The sequence below is a fragment of the Oncorhynchus nerka genome, linkage group LG8, assembly GCF_034236695.1.
Source record: "Oncorhynchus nerka isolate Pitt River linkage group LG8, Oner_Uvic_2.0, whole genome shotgun sequence".
NCBI classification, from domain to species: Eukaryota; Metazoa; Chordata; class Actinopteri; order Salmoniformes; family Salmonidae; genus Oncorhynchus; species Oncorhynchus nerka.
This window is the reverse complement of record NC_088403.1, coordinates 29,315,795-29,331,852: the sequence shown is the minus strand read 5'-3', so window position 1 is coordinate 29,331,852 and position 16,058 is coordinate 29,315,795. Positions and strand designations below refer to the sequence as shown.

Genomic DNA, 16,058 nt, shown 5'->3' with positions numbered 1-16,058 from the left:
GCAGTGTGAATGTTTCATAATTTTCATGAAGACTATGCTGCCGGCTTTGAACTTTATGTACACTTCTTAACCAGAACATTCCAATGACTGTTGTATTTCTCAGACCTCATCTTACATGGCAAAACCCAAATGTTTTTCAATCAACCATTGTATCAAACAATTCCATAGGTCAATTGTGTTGTACTTTATTCAATAAGTAATATTACAACATTAAAATGTATTTGTAGAGAACCATTTTAATAACGATACAAAAGAAAACGTTCCCCCCCCCCCATAATCATTGCTTGGCTAAGTCAGGAAGTGATACCTCCATAGAAAATGCATTCTGGGATATTTAGAGAAAGTAACTCTGACACAGTAGAGTCTCCCGGCTGATGGGCCTCAGTGGCAGGGTAGGGGCTCTTGGGTTACGCTGTCATGTAACAGAAGTCATGATAGATCCGGCTATTTTAGAGAAATCCTCATAGGCAATCCCGTCCACCCTCCTCCCTTTCATCCGACCCTGAGAAAGAAAACACACCCTTGTATGAGAAAATAAGAACCATTCATATCATCCCAAAGCATTTGCTATACCAAACATCTATTCCACCACCAAACGGTAGAAACTGATGCATGACGAGAGCCATTTTGTCCCTGGTCCTTACCGAGTCAAGTGTGAGGGTGGCACTGAACTTTCTCTCGTCTATGGAATCCAGTAGGGCCTCTGTGTCTCTGTACACACCGTTCAGAACCAGGACCCGTTTACCTGTGGGACAGATTTGATTATTAGATTTGGTGAAATAACAGGTCAGATTACAGATAAAGTAAAAATGTACAGTTTGCAAATCATACATTTCCTGTGGACATGTGTGTGTGTGTGTAACCGTGGCGAGAACTAGGTTACCTGGTGCAGGGATGACCGTCTCCAGGTGACTCTGGTCTAGTTTCAGTTTGTCCCCTGAGTCAATCATCTTCACAACGGCTGTGTATTTATCCTGCACCTCCTACAACACATAACTGTTAGCCTAAATACATATGATATTCTTCTCAATGGCAGCGTACTGACTATAAACCTCTTATAAGCTACTTAGAACACAAAACTGGCCCAATCAAACATCTTGGATATGATCACGCATGTGTGGAACTAATGTGCTACCTTGATGACTCCTTTCTTCTTGTGGTATTTCTCCCCCAGTCTCTTGGTAACAACTTTGATGACGATGCCGGGGTGCAGCCAGTGGTCCGCTCTCACAGACCTCTTCTTCTGCTCCTCCATCTGAACACAACACAGCTCACAAAGGGTTACATGCGCACGTGTTTAACACAGAGTTAACTTGAACAGTGCATCAAGTCAGAGCTGAGAGGGAGAACCGGAAACACTACCGTACCTCCATGATCTCATCCAGGGCCGACTTCTTCTTCTTCTCTTTGGCTTCTGAGGTGGAGGGCGTATCTTTCCTTTTCCCTGATCCTGCTGCCTTAAGGGCACTGGGACCCAGGGCCACACTAAGGGGAAGAGGTAGACACAGTGTTAATCAGAGTGAAATCCCCACAGTCATTTACTTTTGCTGTTTTGCATTGCTATTGATGACGGTGAGTCATTCTTACTGAGATCCAGGTGACTGTACCTGGCTTTAGATGGGCCATCCGCAGAGGAACAGGAGCCCTTGGCCAGATTGAAGGTAACTGAAATATAATCCGAAATATAACCAGCGAGAGATGAGCGGACAAAACGGTGTAATCGGTATAATTTCCGACCAAACGCATCATGAGTTACTACCTATAAAAAAATATTAAAAACATACTTTTCTCTTCTTCACTTTCTCGTTTCAACTCAGTGAAAACTGGTGCTTCCTGAAAAAAAAGGAGGGACAGGTTGTTTTGAGTCCATGACATGTCCTAGATAAACAGTATCTTTGCTGAACAGTAGGGATGTGAATCTTTCCTTTCAAGCACGGTTCGATACAGGAACAAAACTTTTAGTTTGAAATAATTCTGTGTGATTTGGTTGAATTATTTTCCATTCTAAATTAAAATCTGATACTGATTAGGTTTAGGAGCGGGGCCTCTGAACTGGATCTGTCTGAGATGACTTCTCTGAGCTGTGTGTGAGAACGATGTATGGTGTGTGTAGGCGCCTGAGCTGAGCCAGAGAGCAAACTGAGCATCTACCACTATTTGATTGGGGGTGGGGGGGGGGGGGGGTTATGCTTTTCGTCCCCTCACTTTTGAAATCTCATTCACCTACTGATTATTTTGTAAAATGTCTATATTTATCTTTAGAAATTAGCCAAAATAGCAAATTAATATAATTGCAGATTTGGATTTCACCCCAGTCTCAAAAGTGAATGGTTGTGCACTTTACGGAGGAGAATTGCTCTTCTCCCGCTCCAACCACAGGCTTGCAAAATGTTTGTTATGAAATTACAACTTTAACCTGTTCATGTAAAAATGACAAAACACACTGATTGTTTAAAGCAAAACAACCAAAACAATTTCTTATGGTGAACCTGGCAATCGAAAAGCCCCAATCAAAAGTTAGATGTGCAATCAGAAGGATCTGAGTTGTGTCCACTCTGGTAGCCTATACAACTCCAGTAAAAAATAAAATAATGCACAGTGCATTTGATAACAATGACCCAGCAAATTACATTGGTTGTCACCCAACTAATAACGCCTAAGATTTGACATTGCGAAAGCCATTTTACAAGCATTTGAAAGGCTGATTGTGCCGCACAGATCTACGAATATTAGATCAGGGATAGGCTCTCGTTGGTGCGAGCTGCTCTGTGCGCAGTTGTTATCTGACTTGGAGATCAATGACTGTCTTATGAATTGACATGCTTAGTTCGATAGGCTACAAAAAAGGAAAGGACACATAAATTCAGTCACAAAAGATTTGAGGTCTTTTTGGAAAAACGTTAGTGAACTGGGGATTTGTAACTTTTTTTAAATTGATTTTCTGCCCAATACATGCTACATTTTGATCAGTTTGGGCTCCGGCAAACCAATGCACTTGTATCTTAAACATATGTACCGGGTGCCGATGCGTATCAGTGAATCGTTACATCCCTAGTAAACAGAACTCTTGGCCAGTCCTTGTTCAGCAGACAGAGTGTAATATGCCCTCCTAGTCAGAGGAGGGCAGTAGTGGAACTCTCTCACCTCTGGCTCCCTGCCTCCTTGGCCTCGGCGGACCTGCTCCTCTATGAACTTGGCACTGCGCTCCTGGTCATCGAGGTCCTGCTTCTTCTTCCTCTCCAGCTCCTCCTGCCTCCGGATGGTCTCTGGGTCACGGTCGATGTACTGGATGTACCAGCCTTTGGGCGTCTCGTCCACCTTACAGAAACCTGGGAGAAGTCATCAGACACAGCAATGTCAGGGATCAGACAGACACAGAAAACACACATAACCTCTGTTCTAAGAGGCATGAGCGTGAAAGTACCCTCTTTCCCCAGCCACTTGGTGAATTCAGTGAGAGTCTCCCACTGGGTGGAGTTCATATGGACATGCTCTCTGTCATTGATGTACTCGTTATAGACAATGTTGTTTTGCACTCGCTTGGTTCCTGGAGGGGGAGAGAGAGAGAGAGAGAGAGAGAGAGAGAGAGAAAGACATTCAGTCAGGTTGAGGTTTATCTTATGGTCTCTTTATAAGTAGCTAGTGTAATATTGCGTGCATATATAATATATAGATTCAGAAGAAAGCAAATATTACCGAAGCGTCTTTTAATCAGCTCAATAAAGTCATTCTTGAACTCCCTTGGTGAGAGGAAGAGTGGAGAAAGCAAGTAAGTCCACTAGTGGAACACCTCCACTGGCTCATCATTACTGACATGTCATTTTAACATTTATTGGAGACAGTGTTATAGAACACGACATACCAACAGCCAGACTTAAGTAAATGCAGATTGACTCACTGTGAGAAGTTGTCCATGATCTTGTTGGGGTCCTCCGAGGCCAGCAGCAGTTGTCTCTGGTGGGACTCGGACATGCAGTGGCATTTGAAGCCATTCTATGGGCAGAAAGGGAGAGCTAGTTCAACCTTCTGTATTGTATTAACGTTAGATAGCTAACTTAGCTAGCCATCTTTCTTACCTCGTCTCGACATTGTTTCTGGCACATTTGACAATACCATCGCAATTTTTGAAGACCTTTTGCTTTAATCCTATTCCCGATCGCCTTTGGGCTTAGAAAACCCTCTTTCCCCATGTCAAATAATAATCGTCTACATAAACATATGCAAGACAATTATTTAAATTCGAAATAAGCCTCGAACACGTTCAAATCTTGTTATGCTCTTCTCCTTCCTCCTAAAAAATCTGCCGCTTCCGTGGGTATTTCGTCATCAATTTACGTGTACTTTGAAGTAACGCGAGGTTTGTTTTTTCGTCCACATCCTGCCATTTACTTGCGCTTGCGCAGTCCTGCAAGTCTGACCTTCATCCAAGTAATCATGTTCGCTAGGACTAGCGCGTTGGTTTTCCTCCCACAATGGTAACGTTTTATTTGCAAAATTCCGTATATTTGACAACATGATTTTGAGCATTGTGCTGTCGTACACATATGACAAATACGTAAGTCGTATGCGTTGATGAGCCATGTAAAACATTGCAAGGGCGCGCTAACCCGGTGTAGGCCGCAGATGGTGTGCGGTGCAGAGTGAATGGCCAAGTTCAGCCGGTGCGGTGGCTAAGATGACATTAGCTTGCTAACTAACTAGCCATGTCATTGAATTGTGTGACATCTAACTAACGTTGGTTAAATGGTCCTTTAGTAATTCGTACAATGCCAGCTGTTTTCAGAACCGCTAACCAAGTTTGCATGCATTTTCTGGATAAACCTAGTATGCTAACGTTAGCTGGTGACATGGACTCTAGGATACCGTTAACTAACTGATTGCTAGTATAGTTGTACTAACAACATTTATTCGCTTATAGGTAGCTAGCTCTTTGTATTGGGAGGCAAATAGTTTGTAATCCCCTAGTTGAGGATGTCCACGTTGTGTCGCGAACTTGCAATGATAATGTTCTAATTTACCTAGCTAATTCTGTTTGTTTTGTAGTGGGCAGGTCAGGAACATGGCTACCTTGAAGGACAGTAAGTGTTTACCTTGCCATCTCTTTAACTACTCTGTGTTACATAACATTCACTTTTGAGCTTCCTCTTTAAGTCTTATGCACAAGTTAAACTTTTAAATCATGATATTGTAGCTGTGTGTCTCAATGTTTTTGAACCTCAAATGTTTAGTCAGTCAGTGGCATCCATCTTTCCCACTCCCATTCTAGTCACCATCCGTTTGAAGTCCATCAAGAACATCCAAAAGATCACCAAGTCCATGAAGATGGTGGCCGCTGCTAAGTATGCCCGCGCTGAGAGGCAGCTGAAGCCCGCCCGCGTCTATGGAAACGGCGCCGTGGGTATGTAATTGCTTGCTTTGCATGATCTCTATTAGAGGTCGACCAATTATGATTATTGGAGGACCAGAAAAGCCGATACAGATTAATCGGCCGAGTTTTTTATTTATTTATTTGTAATAATGACAATTACAACAATGCTGAATGAACACTTATTTTAACTTCATATAATACATCAATAAAATAAATTTAGCCTCAAGTAAATAATGAAACATGTTCAATTTGGTTTAAATAATGCAAAAACAAAGTGTTGGAGAAGAAAGTAAAAGTGCAATATGTGCTAACGTTTCAGTTCCTTGCTCAGAACATGAGAACATATGAAAGCTGGTAGTTCCTTTTAACATGAATCTTCAATATTCCCAGGTAAGAAGTTTTAGGTTGTAGTTATTATATGAATTATGGACTTTTTCCCTCTACACCATTTGTATTTCATTAACCTTTGACTATTGGATGTTCTTATAGGCACTTTAGTATTGCCAGTGTAACAGTATAGCGTCCGTCCCTCTCCTCGCTCCTCCCTGGGCTCGAACCAGCAACACAACGACAACAGCCACCATCGAAGCAGCGTTATCCATGCAGAGCAAGGGGAACAACTACTAGAAGGCTCAGAGCGAGTGACGTTTGAAACGCTATTAGCGCGTGCTAACTAGCTAGCCATTTGACTTCGGTTACACCAGCCTCATCTCGGGAGTTGATAGGCTTGAAGTCATAAACAGCGCAATGCTTGACACACAACGAAGAGCTGCTGGCAAAATGCCGGAAAGTGATGTTTGAATGAATGTTTACGCGCCTGCTTCTGCCTACCACCGCTCAGTCAGATACTTGTATGCTCAGTCAGATTATATGCAACGCTAGATAATATCTAGTAATATCATCAACCATGTGTAGTTAACTAGTGATTATGATTGTTTTTTATAAGATAAGTTTAATGCTAGCTAGCAACTTACCTTGGCTTACTGCGTAACAGGCAGTCTCCTTGTGGAGTGCAACGAGAGAGAGGCAGGTCGTTATTGCATTGGACTAGTTAACTGTAATGTTGCAAGATTGGATCCCCCGAGCTGACAAGGTGAAAATATGTTGTTCTGCCCCTGAACAAGGCAGTTAACCCACCGTTCCTAGGCCGTCATTGAAAATAAGAATGTGTTCGTAACTGACTTGCCTAGTTAAATAAAGATTAAATAAAGGTGTTAAAAAAAAAAAAAAAATTAAATCGGCGCCCAAAAATACAGATTTCCAATTGTTATGAAAACTTGAAATCGGCCATTCCGTTTGTAATCTCTATACACACACACACTAAAGTCCAAGGGAATGGATGATTTCTATGTGACGGTCATGACTCTATTAAGACCATAGTGAGAGGGCAGGGGGCCTTTATTCATAAAGTCTCAGAGTAGGAGTGCTGTTCTAGGATCAGTTTAGCCTTTTATATCACAATGAATAAGGTTACATGGACAGAGGGGACCTGATCCTAAATTAGCCCTGGTACTCAGGCGCTTCTTGAATACCTGTTGATGGTCCCTCTTCTCTTGATTGTATGTCCTCCAGCCCTGTACGAGAAGGCTGAGATCAAGGCCCCAGAGGGAGTGGCCAACAAGCACCTCCTGATCGGTGTGTCGTCTGACCGTGGTCTCTGTGGCGCCGTCCATTCCAACGTGGCCAAGGCCATCAAGGCCAAGATTGCTACCCTCACCGGCGAGGGCAAGGAGGTGATGGTAGTTAATGTGGGGGACAAGCTGAGGAACATCCTGCAGAGGTACAGAATGATAATAAAGAAATCCAGCCATATCAGCTTTACTTTACTGTATGATGCCCACAGCAACAGGTCCACTTTAGTGGTTCCCTTTGGAATTTAGTTTATTACGATGACAACAGTGTTCCCTCCCTGCCACCCAGGACACATGGCAATTACCTGCTGCTCAGCTGCAAGGAGGTGGGCCGCAAGCCCCCCACCTTTACCGACGCTTCCGTCGTCGCCACAGAGCTGCTCAACATGGGCTTCGAGTTTGACCAGGGTGCTGTCATCTACAACAGATTCAGGTATGGATGGACTCCTTTCACAGCCACATCAGTGTCTTGTCTCCTCCAAATGTTTTCACTATTGGTATGGGAAGATTCACGTCAAGGATAGTCCCATCCTTGTCCTTCAAAGTACATTACATCCATTCAAGACTTGTTTTGATAATGGGCTGTTTTCCCCCCTCATTCAGGTCTGTGATCTCCTACAAGACTGATGAGAAGCCCATCTTCTCCATTGATACTGTTGCTAATTCAGGTACAACAAGATTGTTTTGAAGGTCGCTTTAATTCTTTAGTCTAAGTCTTTGAGGAGGGGGTGCTGCTAAGCTGACATATGGAATTGTTTTAAGATGGTCATACTATGGATCATTTAGCTAATTGATTTTTACATTTTAAAACCTCTTGGTGTTAGGGGGCAGTATTTTCATTTTTGGAAAAAGAACGTTCCCGTTTTAAATGGGATATTTTGTCAGGAAAAGATGCTAGAATATGCATATAATTGACAGCTTTGGGAAGAAAACACTCTAACATTTCCAAAACTGTAAAGATATTGTCTGTGAGTATAACAGAACTGATGTTGCAGGCGAAAGCCTGAGAGAAATCCAATCCGGAAGTGCCCCAGGTTTTGAAAGCGCTGCGTTCCAATGACTCCCTGTTGAAGAATAGCCGTAGGCGGCCACATTGCGTAAGTGGTCAAATGGTGGCTCCGAGAGAGATTCTCACGTAAAATACAAAGTTAGCCATTACTCCGATCATTCCTAGTGAAAAACGAATTGTCCCGACGGATATATTATCGAATAGATATTAGAAAAACACCTTGAGGATGGATTCTAAACAACGTTTGCCATGTTTCTGTCGATATTATGGAGCTAATTTGGAATATTTTTCGGCGTTGTGGTGACCGCAATTTCCGGGCGATTTCTCAGCCAAACGTGAAGAACAAACGGAGCTATTTCGCCTACAAAAATAATCTTTTGGGAAAAGATTCACTTTGGCTGTCTACCTGGGGGTCTCGTGAGTGAAAACATCCGAAGTTCATCAAAGGTAAACGATTTAATTTGATTGCTTTTCTGATTTCCGTGACAAGGTTGCCTGCTGCTAGCAAGGCATAATGCTATGATAAACTTACACAAATGCTTGTCTAGCGTTGGCTGTAAAGCATATTTTGAAAATCCGAGATGACAGGGTGATTAACAAAAGGCTAAGCTGTGCTCCAATATATTTCACTTGTGATTTTCGTGAATAGGAAGATTTTCTAGGAAGATTTATGTCCGTTGCGTTATGCTATGCTAATTAGTGTCAGATGACAATGGTCCCATTCACGGGATGGGGTGTCACTACAGGTTAAGACCCCTTTTAGGTTTCAAAGAAATATATACATATATTTGGCCTTTACTATTAAAGCCCATGGAAATGCATTGAATAACACATTCATACATGGCATAAAGGACAGTCCAAAATAAATCATAACTAACAAGGTTTTGAAGTGTCTGTCCTAAATCTAGGAGATATATAAACAACTCAGTGTGTGATAGATATATAATATCACACACACAAAAATATATTTAACCCCTTTTATATTTAACTACCTTTATGCTTCCATTTGTTTAAAAAGATAACAGTACCGGTTACCTTCAGACGAGTCCCGTGACACTTGTAGGGGTTGTAGAGCAAGACAGAACGCAATCGGCTTCGTGAGAATCTACTGGGTCCTATTAGTTTGTAGCCCGACCGGTTCGGACGCTCCCAAACGGAAGTTGGCACAATTGGGGTGATGTGCTTGTACGTCATTCGACTCTAGGGGGGGGGGGTTAAATATATATGCCCCACAAAATGGCCGACTGACATCATGCATCGTATTTTCCCTCTCCTGTAACAGAGAACATGGGCATCTATGATGACATTGATGCTGACGTGCTGAGGAACTACCAGGAGTTTGCCCTGGTCAACATCATCTACTTTGGCATGAAGGAGTCCACAACCAGCGAGCAGAGTGCCAGGATGACCGCTATGGACAGCGCCAGCAAAAACGCCTGTGAGCATCTAACTCAGCCGCTGCCATTAACAACTAGCTTACTGCTCATCTTCCTCACCTGTCTATCAAGTCGTAGTCTTCCTGCCTGCCTCATAGCACACACAGTAGCTGTAGTCCTTTGTGATTATCTTCCTCAGTCTCCCTCTACTGCTTGATTGACCTAGTGGTATGCCTCTAGGGTTGCTGTTGATTTTACAATATCAGCTAATCTGGTTGCCAGGTCTGTGTGCCTGCACTTTGATGGCTTTGTTCTCTGATTCATATCAACCTTGGCTCTGTTCTCTCCCCTCCAGCTGAGATGATTGACAAGCTGACCCTCACCTTCAACCGTACCAGGCAGGCTGTCATCACCAAGGAGCTCATTGAGATCATCTCTGGAGCTGCTGCCCTGTGAGTACTGTTCACTGTCAGCTTATTTCTGCCCATCCTCTCGCTTGCTCTGTTTCATTCTTTGTCCCTCTCTCTCCCTCACACATTGGTTGTCTCCCCTTGGTGTTTGATATGTCCCTCACAGTAATGTTGTTGTTTTTTCTTCCCCACTCATTCTGAACCTTGATTGGTTACCTAGACCTTTGAAAATATCCCCAACTTGACTCCTTGCATGAGCCCACCCATTGTCTGTCATTATTAAATATTTAGTATTTTTAAGTTTGTTTACTAATCATTATTTTCTGTCAACCTTATTACTCCAATCCCTCATGTTGGTGTCAGGACATAAATCATGTGATTGTAGGTAACAGCCCCTAGGGTACATGTGCTATGCTCAAAGTAGATAGTTGCCAGTGCTTTTAAGTCCAGGACTATGTTTAATCTGTGTCCGGGAAACCATCCCACTGTAGTCTTTTTAAAATGGCATAGCTCCCTCTTTGGCCTAGTGTGTTCGATCATGTATCCTGTGTTTTTGTTGTTGAAATCATACTAGAAACCCTATTATTCCCCCACATTTACTGTGACATTTTGGTTGGGTATTTTGCTTTGGTTTCTTTTCTGAATGCGTGTTCTGTATGGTTTCAGATAAATGGACGAGGTCCTCCTGCCATCATCGCCTGTGGTTCTGGCATACATGCTTCTGAGTACTTCAAACGGCCGTCGTCGAGAGTTTTATGAACATTTGTGCTTCTATTTGTAAAATATACGGTAAAAAAATAAACCTCTTACAGAGAAACGTGTTCCTTTCCAAGGTTCTACTCACAATAAATCCTACTTGTGACCATGAAAAAGAGAGGCTTCAATTTACATTGCTATTGTGTTTTCCTTCTGTCTGAAAAATGCAAATGCACTTCCAAATATAGGCTGTCTATGGAATGTGTCACTCCAAAAGGTCATTGCACTCAATTCCTTTGAAATAAAAGTCATGGTATTTGGCACAACTCTTAGTATTCTACACTAATAAAATATATAAATGCAACAATTGCAAAGATTTTACAAAGTTACAATTCATATAGTCAATTGAAATAAATTCATTAGGCCCTAATCTATAGGTTTCACATGACTGGGAATACAGATATGCATCTGTTGATCACAGACCCTTAAATAAATAAAAGGTATCAGGAAACCAGTCGGTATCTGATGTGACCACCATTTGCCTCGTGGCGAGATCTCTCCTTCGCATAGATTTGATCATTCTTTTGATTGTCTCTTGTGGAATGTTGTCCAAATGCCTCTGCGAAGTTGCTGGATACTGGCGAGAACTGGATCACGCTGTCCCAAACTTGCTCAATGGGTGACATCTTGAGTATGCAGGCCATGGAATAACTGGAAAATGTTCAGCTTCCTGGAATTGTGTACAGGTCCTTGTGAAGTGGTGCTGAGCATTAGCATGCTGAGACATGAGGTGATGGTGGTGTATGAATGGCACAATGGGTCTCAGGATCTCAAGGTATCTGCATTCAAATTTCCCTCGATAAAATGCTATTTTCTTTGTTGCCTGTAGCTTATGCCTGCCCATACCATAACCCACCGCCACCATGGGGCACTCTGTTCACAACGTTGAGATCAGCAAACTGCTCTCCCACATGACACCATACACGCTATCTGCCATCTCCCTGGTACAGTTGAAACTGGGATTCATCCGTGAAAAGCACACCGCTCCAGCATTCCAGTGGCCATCGAAGATGAGCATTTGCCCACTAAAGCCGGTTTCAACGCTTAACTGCAGTCCGGTCAATACCCGGTTGAGGAAGACGAGCACGCAGATGAGCTTCCCTCACGGTTTCTGACAGTTTGTGCAAACATTATTCTGTTGTGCAGGTGTCCGGGTGGCTGGTCTCAGATGATACTGGATGTGGAGGTCCTGGGCTGGTGTGGTCTGCGATTGAGAAGCCGGTTGGACATACTGCCAAATTCTCAACAACATTGGAGGTGGCTTATGGTATAGAAATTGTCATTAAATTCTCTGGCAACAGCTCTGGTCGACATCCCTGAAGTCAGCATACCAATTGCACGCTCCCTCAAAACTTGAGACATCTGTGGAATTTGGTTGGGTGATAAAACTGCACATTTTAGAGTGGCCGTCTGTCCCCAGCACACGGTGCACCTGTGTAAGGATCATGCTGTTTAATCAGCTTGATATGCCACACCTGTCAGGTGGGGAATGCTCACTAATGGATTTGTGCACAAAATTTGAAAGATATGTTTTTTGTTTGTATGGAAACGTTCTGGGTTCTTTTATTTCAGCTCATGAAACATGGGACCACTTTACATGTTGCGTTTATATATTTGCTCAGTATAGATCTGTATTTTTCAACACGTAGATATTCTATGTAACAAAGAAACAATGAATGAACTGGTTATTCAACGAGTTTGTGTGATATCTACTGTATAGCCAGCCCATCTGCATGTATCAATATTGTTCTCCCACTGTCCAGTGAGAAAGTAACTGTGTTGTCAAATACAGTCAATGGTAATGTTTATGTTGCTCAAAAGGTTAAGTACCCTTTTCATTGATGGTATCCGGGGCTGCAATGTTTCGTCCGTTCAGTTATGAACAGTGCAGTCACACACTGCAGCCCATACAGAATGTAGTCACTATGTAACCAATGAGTTATTAAAGATGTATAAACCATCTATACTTGTTAACCTATTGCTATAAGACCTGTGTAAAGGGTTCTCATTATTCCTGTTATTTCTAGAGTTTTTGGTGTTGCTGTAGTAGGCCTTGTAAGCGGTGTTAGTTTAGTGATATCAGATGACTCCTGCTTAGCAGCAGAGTCTCAGCCCAGAGTCTTAGAAAAATAAAGCCTGATGCGATTTCTTGTCTGTGTTATTTTTACGCCACTAAAACGGAGTGCAGAAGGTGTTTTTGAGAGCTCAGCGCCAACACTATGCTCACACATACACAAGAGTTTCTATTCAACGGTGGGTGTCTCTACACGGTCTTTATTGAGTGTAACCTAATCTGAGTGGGGCTGCTGTGTCTGCTTGTCTCGGTCCAGACAGGGCTAACCTGTGTGTCACTGTCCTCCATGTGTAAGTATGTCTGTGTATATACCTGTCTGTGTGTATATACCTGTCTGTGTGTATATACCTGTATGTGTGTATACCTGTCTGTGTCCATGAGTGGTCTGATGTGTATAGGAGGAGAATCCAGATGCAGCACTTGGAGTATTTGTCAAATTATTATTGCAAATTGTTGACAAACATGCGCCTGATAAGAAACGCACTGTGAGAACTGGATCAGTGATGAATTGAAAAAGTGGTTCAAAGAAACTATCCAAAAAAGCTGGCAAACAAGTCAGACTGCTCAGCTGATTGGTTGACGTACTGTCAATTGAGACATTTTGTGACCAAGAATAAATTATATTACCAAAACAAGATAAATTACATAAAATACGTTGGATTTTCTTTGTGATGATATTATGGTCAGAAAGCCAAATTCATGTCCATCGTTCATTGAAGTTGATGGGTAATTTATAATAAAACCTTTTGATATAGCCAATCATTTCAATGACTTAACCAAATTCAACCACTGGTAAAGTGGACAAACTGAGATGTGAAATGACAACATTGAACAGTGAACCATTATATTTGTGTACAGAAGATATATTGAAAGTGAAGGATTGCTGTTTTGAATTTGGTTAAGTTTGTGTGGAAGAGGTGAACAAACTATTGTTATGCATCAATAATGATAAGCCACCGGATATAGACAAACTACATAGGAAATGATTGAGAATGGTAGCAGACTGTGTTGCCAACCCTATTTGGCATGTCTTAACCAAAGCCTAAAGGAGTGTTTGGGTCCACAAGCGTGGAAGGAAGCTAAAGTAATTCCACTACCTGTCACGCCCTGACCTTAGAGCCTTTTAATTCTCTATTAGGTTAGGTCAGGGTGTGACTTGGGTGGGCAAATCTATGTTTCTATTTCTGTGTTGGCCTAGTATGGTTCCCAATCAGAGGCAGCTGTTTATCGTTGTCTCTGATTGGGGATCATACTTAGGCAGCCCTTTTTCCCACCTTAGATTGTGGGATCTTGATTTTGTTAGTTGCTGTGTAGTCTGCAGAACTTTACGTTTGTTTATCTTTTGTTGTTTTTTGGGTGTTCATCAAAATAAAGGAAGATGTACGCTTATGACGCTGCACCTTGGTCTCATTCCAACAACGGACGTAACACTACCTAAAGATAGTAAAGCCCCCTTTTGCTGGTGCAGCGCAGCCGCCCAATCAGTTTGCTGCCTGTTCTTAGTAAACGGATGGAGAAAATTGTGTTTGAACAAGTACAATGCTATTTTTCAAAGAACAAATTACCTACTGACTTTCAGCATGCATATAGAGAAGGACACTCAACTTTTACTGCACAGACTCTGATGTCTGATGATTGTTTAAAAGAATGGGATAATAAGATAGTTGTAGCTTTATTGTTAGATTTCAGTGCAGCCTTTGATGTTATTCATCATAATTTGTTATTGAGAACTCACTTGTTTTGGCTTTATATCACATGGTTGGAGAGTTACTTATCCAATTAGAACTCAGAGACTATTCTTCAGTGGAAGTTTCTCTAATATCAGATATGTACAGTTTGGTATCCCTCAGTGGAGTTGCCTTGGGCCATTACTCTCTATTTTTACAAATGATTTTCCACTTGTTTTCCACATAAAGATAAAATGACTATGTATGCTGCTGATTGCACACTCTACACATCATCACCTACAGCCAGTGAGCTCACTGAGACTCTTTGCAAGGAGTTACAGTCAGTGCCAATGTGTAATTAACTATAAACAGGTTTTAAATACATCAAAAACCAAAAGCATTGCATTTGGTTCAATGCAGTCTCTTAGACCTTAACCTCAACTGGAGTTGTGCGTAAAGAGTGTGACCATTGAACAAGTTGAAGCTGAACTCCTAGGAGTAACATTGGGTGGTCAGTTGTCCTGGTCAAGTGATATTGACAAAGTTGTTGTGAAGTTGGGGAATGGTACTGTATGTCTGTTATAAAAAGATGTTCTGAGTTTTTGACACAAAGATCAACTGTATTAGTTGTTCAGGCTGTGGTCTTGTCCCATCTTGATTACCGTCTGGTAATATGGTCAGGTGAAGCAAAGTAAGACCTAGCAAAGCTGCAACTGGTTCAAAACAGAGCACCATGCCTTGCCCTTAACTGCACATACAGCACTAACATCATCAACATGCGTGATAGTCTTTCATGGTTGAGGAGAAGTTGACTACTTCTCTTCTAGTCTTTGCGTGTTGAAAATACCTAACCTCTTATATAATCTATTTGCATACATTTACATTTACATTTAAGTCATTTAGCAGACGCTCTTATCCAGAGCGACTTACAACACTTCACACATACACACATACTGTACACGTGCCACTATGGGTTTCTTCACGGTACCCAAACCAAAAACAGAGTTCATGCGTCGTTCAGTTATCTATAGTGCCATGTCATCGTGGAATGCTCTGCCACCAGAAGTTATTCAGACAAACAGCAAGTATAGCTTTAAAAACAGAAGAAGCACCTCTCTTCTTTCTAAAGCTCTAATCTAACTACTGTATATATGAATATGAATATGTATACAAAGCCTTCAGAAATGATTCACACCCCCTTAACCTGTTCCACATTTTGTTGTGTTACAGCCTGAATTTAAAACGGATTCAATTGAGATTTGTTGGTCACTGATCTACACACAATACCCCGTAATGTCAAAGTGGAATTATGTTTTTCAATTTTTCAACATGAATTAAAAATGAAAAGATGAAATGTCTTGAGTCAATAAGTATTCAACCCCTTTGTAATGGTAAGGCTCAATACGTTCAGAAGTAAACATTTGCTTAGCAAATCACATAAGTTGCATGGACTCACTCTGTTTGCAATAATAGAGTTTTAACATGATTTTGGAATGACTACCTCATCTCTGTACCCCACGCACACATACAATTCTCTGTAAGGTCCCTCAGTGTGAATTTCAAACAGATTCAACCACAAAGACCAGGGAGGAAGTGTCACAAAGAAGGGCACCTATTGGTAGATGGGTAAAATACATCAGACATTAAATATCCCTTTGAGCATGGTGAAGTTATTCATTACACTTTGGATGGCGTATCAATACACCCAGTCACTACGAAGATACAGGCGTCGTTCCTAACTCAGTTGCCGGAGAGGAAGGAAACCGC

At 41.8% G+C, this 16,058-nt stretch overlaps 2 protein-coding genes across 4 annotated transcripts; one reads left to right on the top strand and one right to left on the bottom strand.

Moving 5' to 3' along the window:
• Positions 1-160: 160 nt before the first annotated feature.
• On the bottom strand, positions 161-4,323 carry LOC115133082 (DNA/RNA-binding protein KIN17-like). The gene is made up of 12 exons (XM_029665948.2): positions 4,077-4,323; positions 3,899-3,993; positions 3,697-3,740; positions 3,425-3,547; positions 3,145-3,329; positions 1,785-1,833; positions 1,608-1,665; positions 1,368-1,485; positions 1,136-1,255; positions 884-983; positions 645-745; positions 161-502 (listed from the first exon to the last, which is right to left on the bottom strand). The coding sequence occupies exons 1-12, from the start codon at positions 4,188-4,190 to the stop codon at positions 416-418; spliced, it is 1,194 nt and encodes a 397-aa protein (XP_029521808.1). The 5' UTR covers positions 4,191-4,323; the 3' UTR covers positions 161-415.
• Positions 4,324-4,368: 45 nt separating this feature from the next.
• On the top strand, positions 4,369-10,682 carry LOC115133083 (ATP synthase subunit gamma, mitochondrial-like). 3 transcript variants are annotated; one of them, XM_065021645.1, is made up of 10 exons: positions 4,369-4,475; positions 5,044-5,078; positions 5,267-5,398; positions 6,941-7,148; positions 7,289-7,432; positions 7,603-7,667; positions 9,291-9,446; positions 9,740-9,836; positions 10,158-10,175; positions 10,461-10,682. In XM_065021645.1, the coding sequence occupies exons 1-9, from the start codon at positions 4,435-4,437 to the stop codon at positions 10,162-10,164; spliced, it is 885 nt and encodes a 294-aa protein (XP_064877717.1). In that variant the 5' UTR covers positions 4,369-4,434; the 3' UTR covers positions 10,165-10,175; positions 10,461-10,682. The 3 variants fall into 3 exon arrangements, with proteins under 3 accessions (XP_064877717.1, XP_029521809.1, XP_029521810.1); XM_029665949.2 differs by lacking the exon at positions 10,158-10,175; XM_029665950.2 differs by lacking the exons at positions 10,158-10,175; positions 10,461-10,682 and having other exon boundaries at positions 9,740-9,840.
• Positions 10,683-16,058: the final 5,376 nt, after the last annotated feature.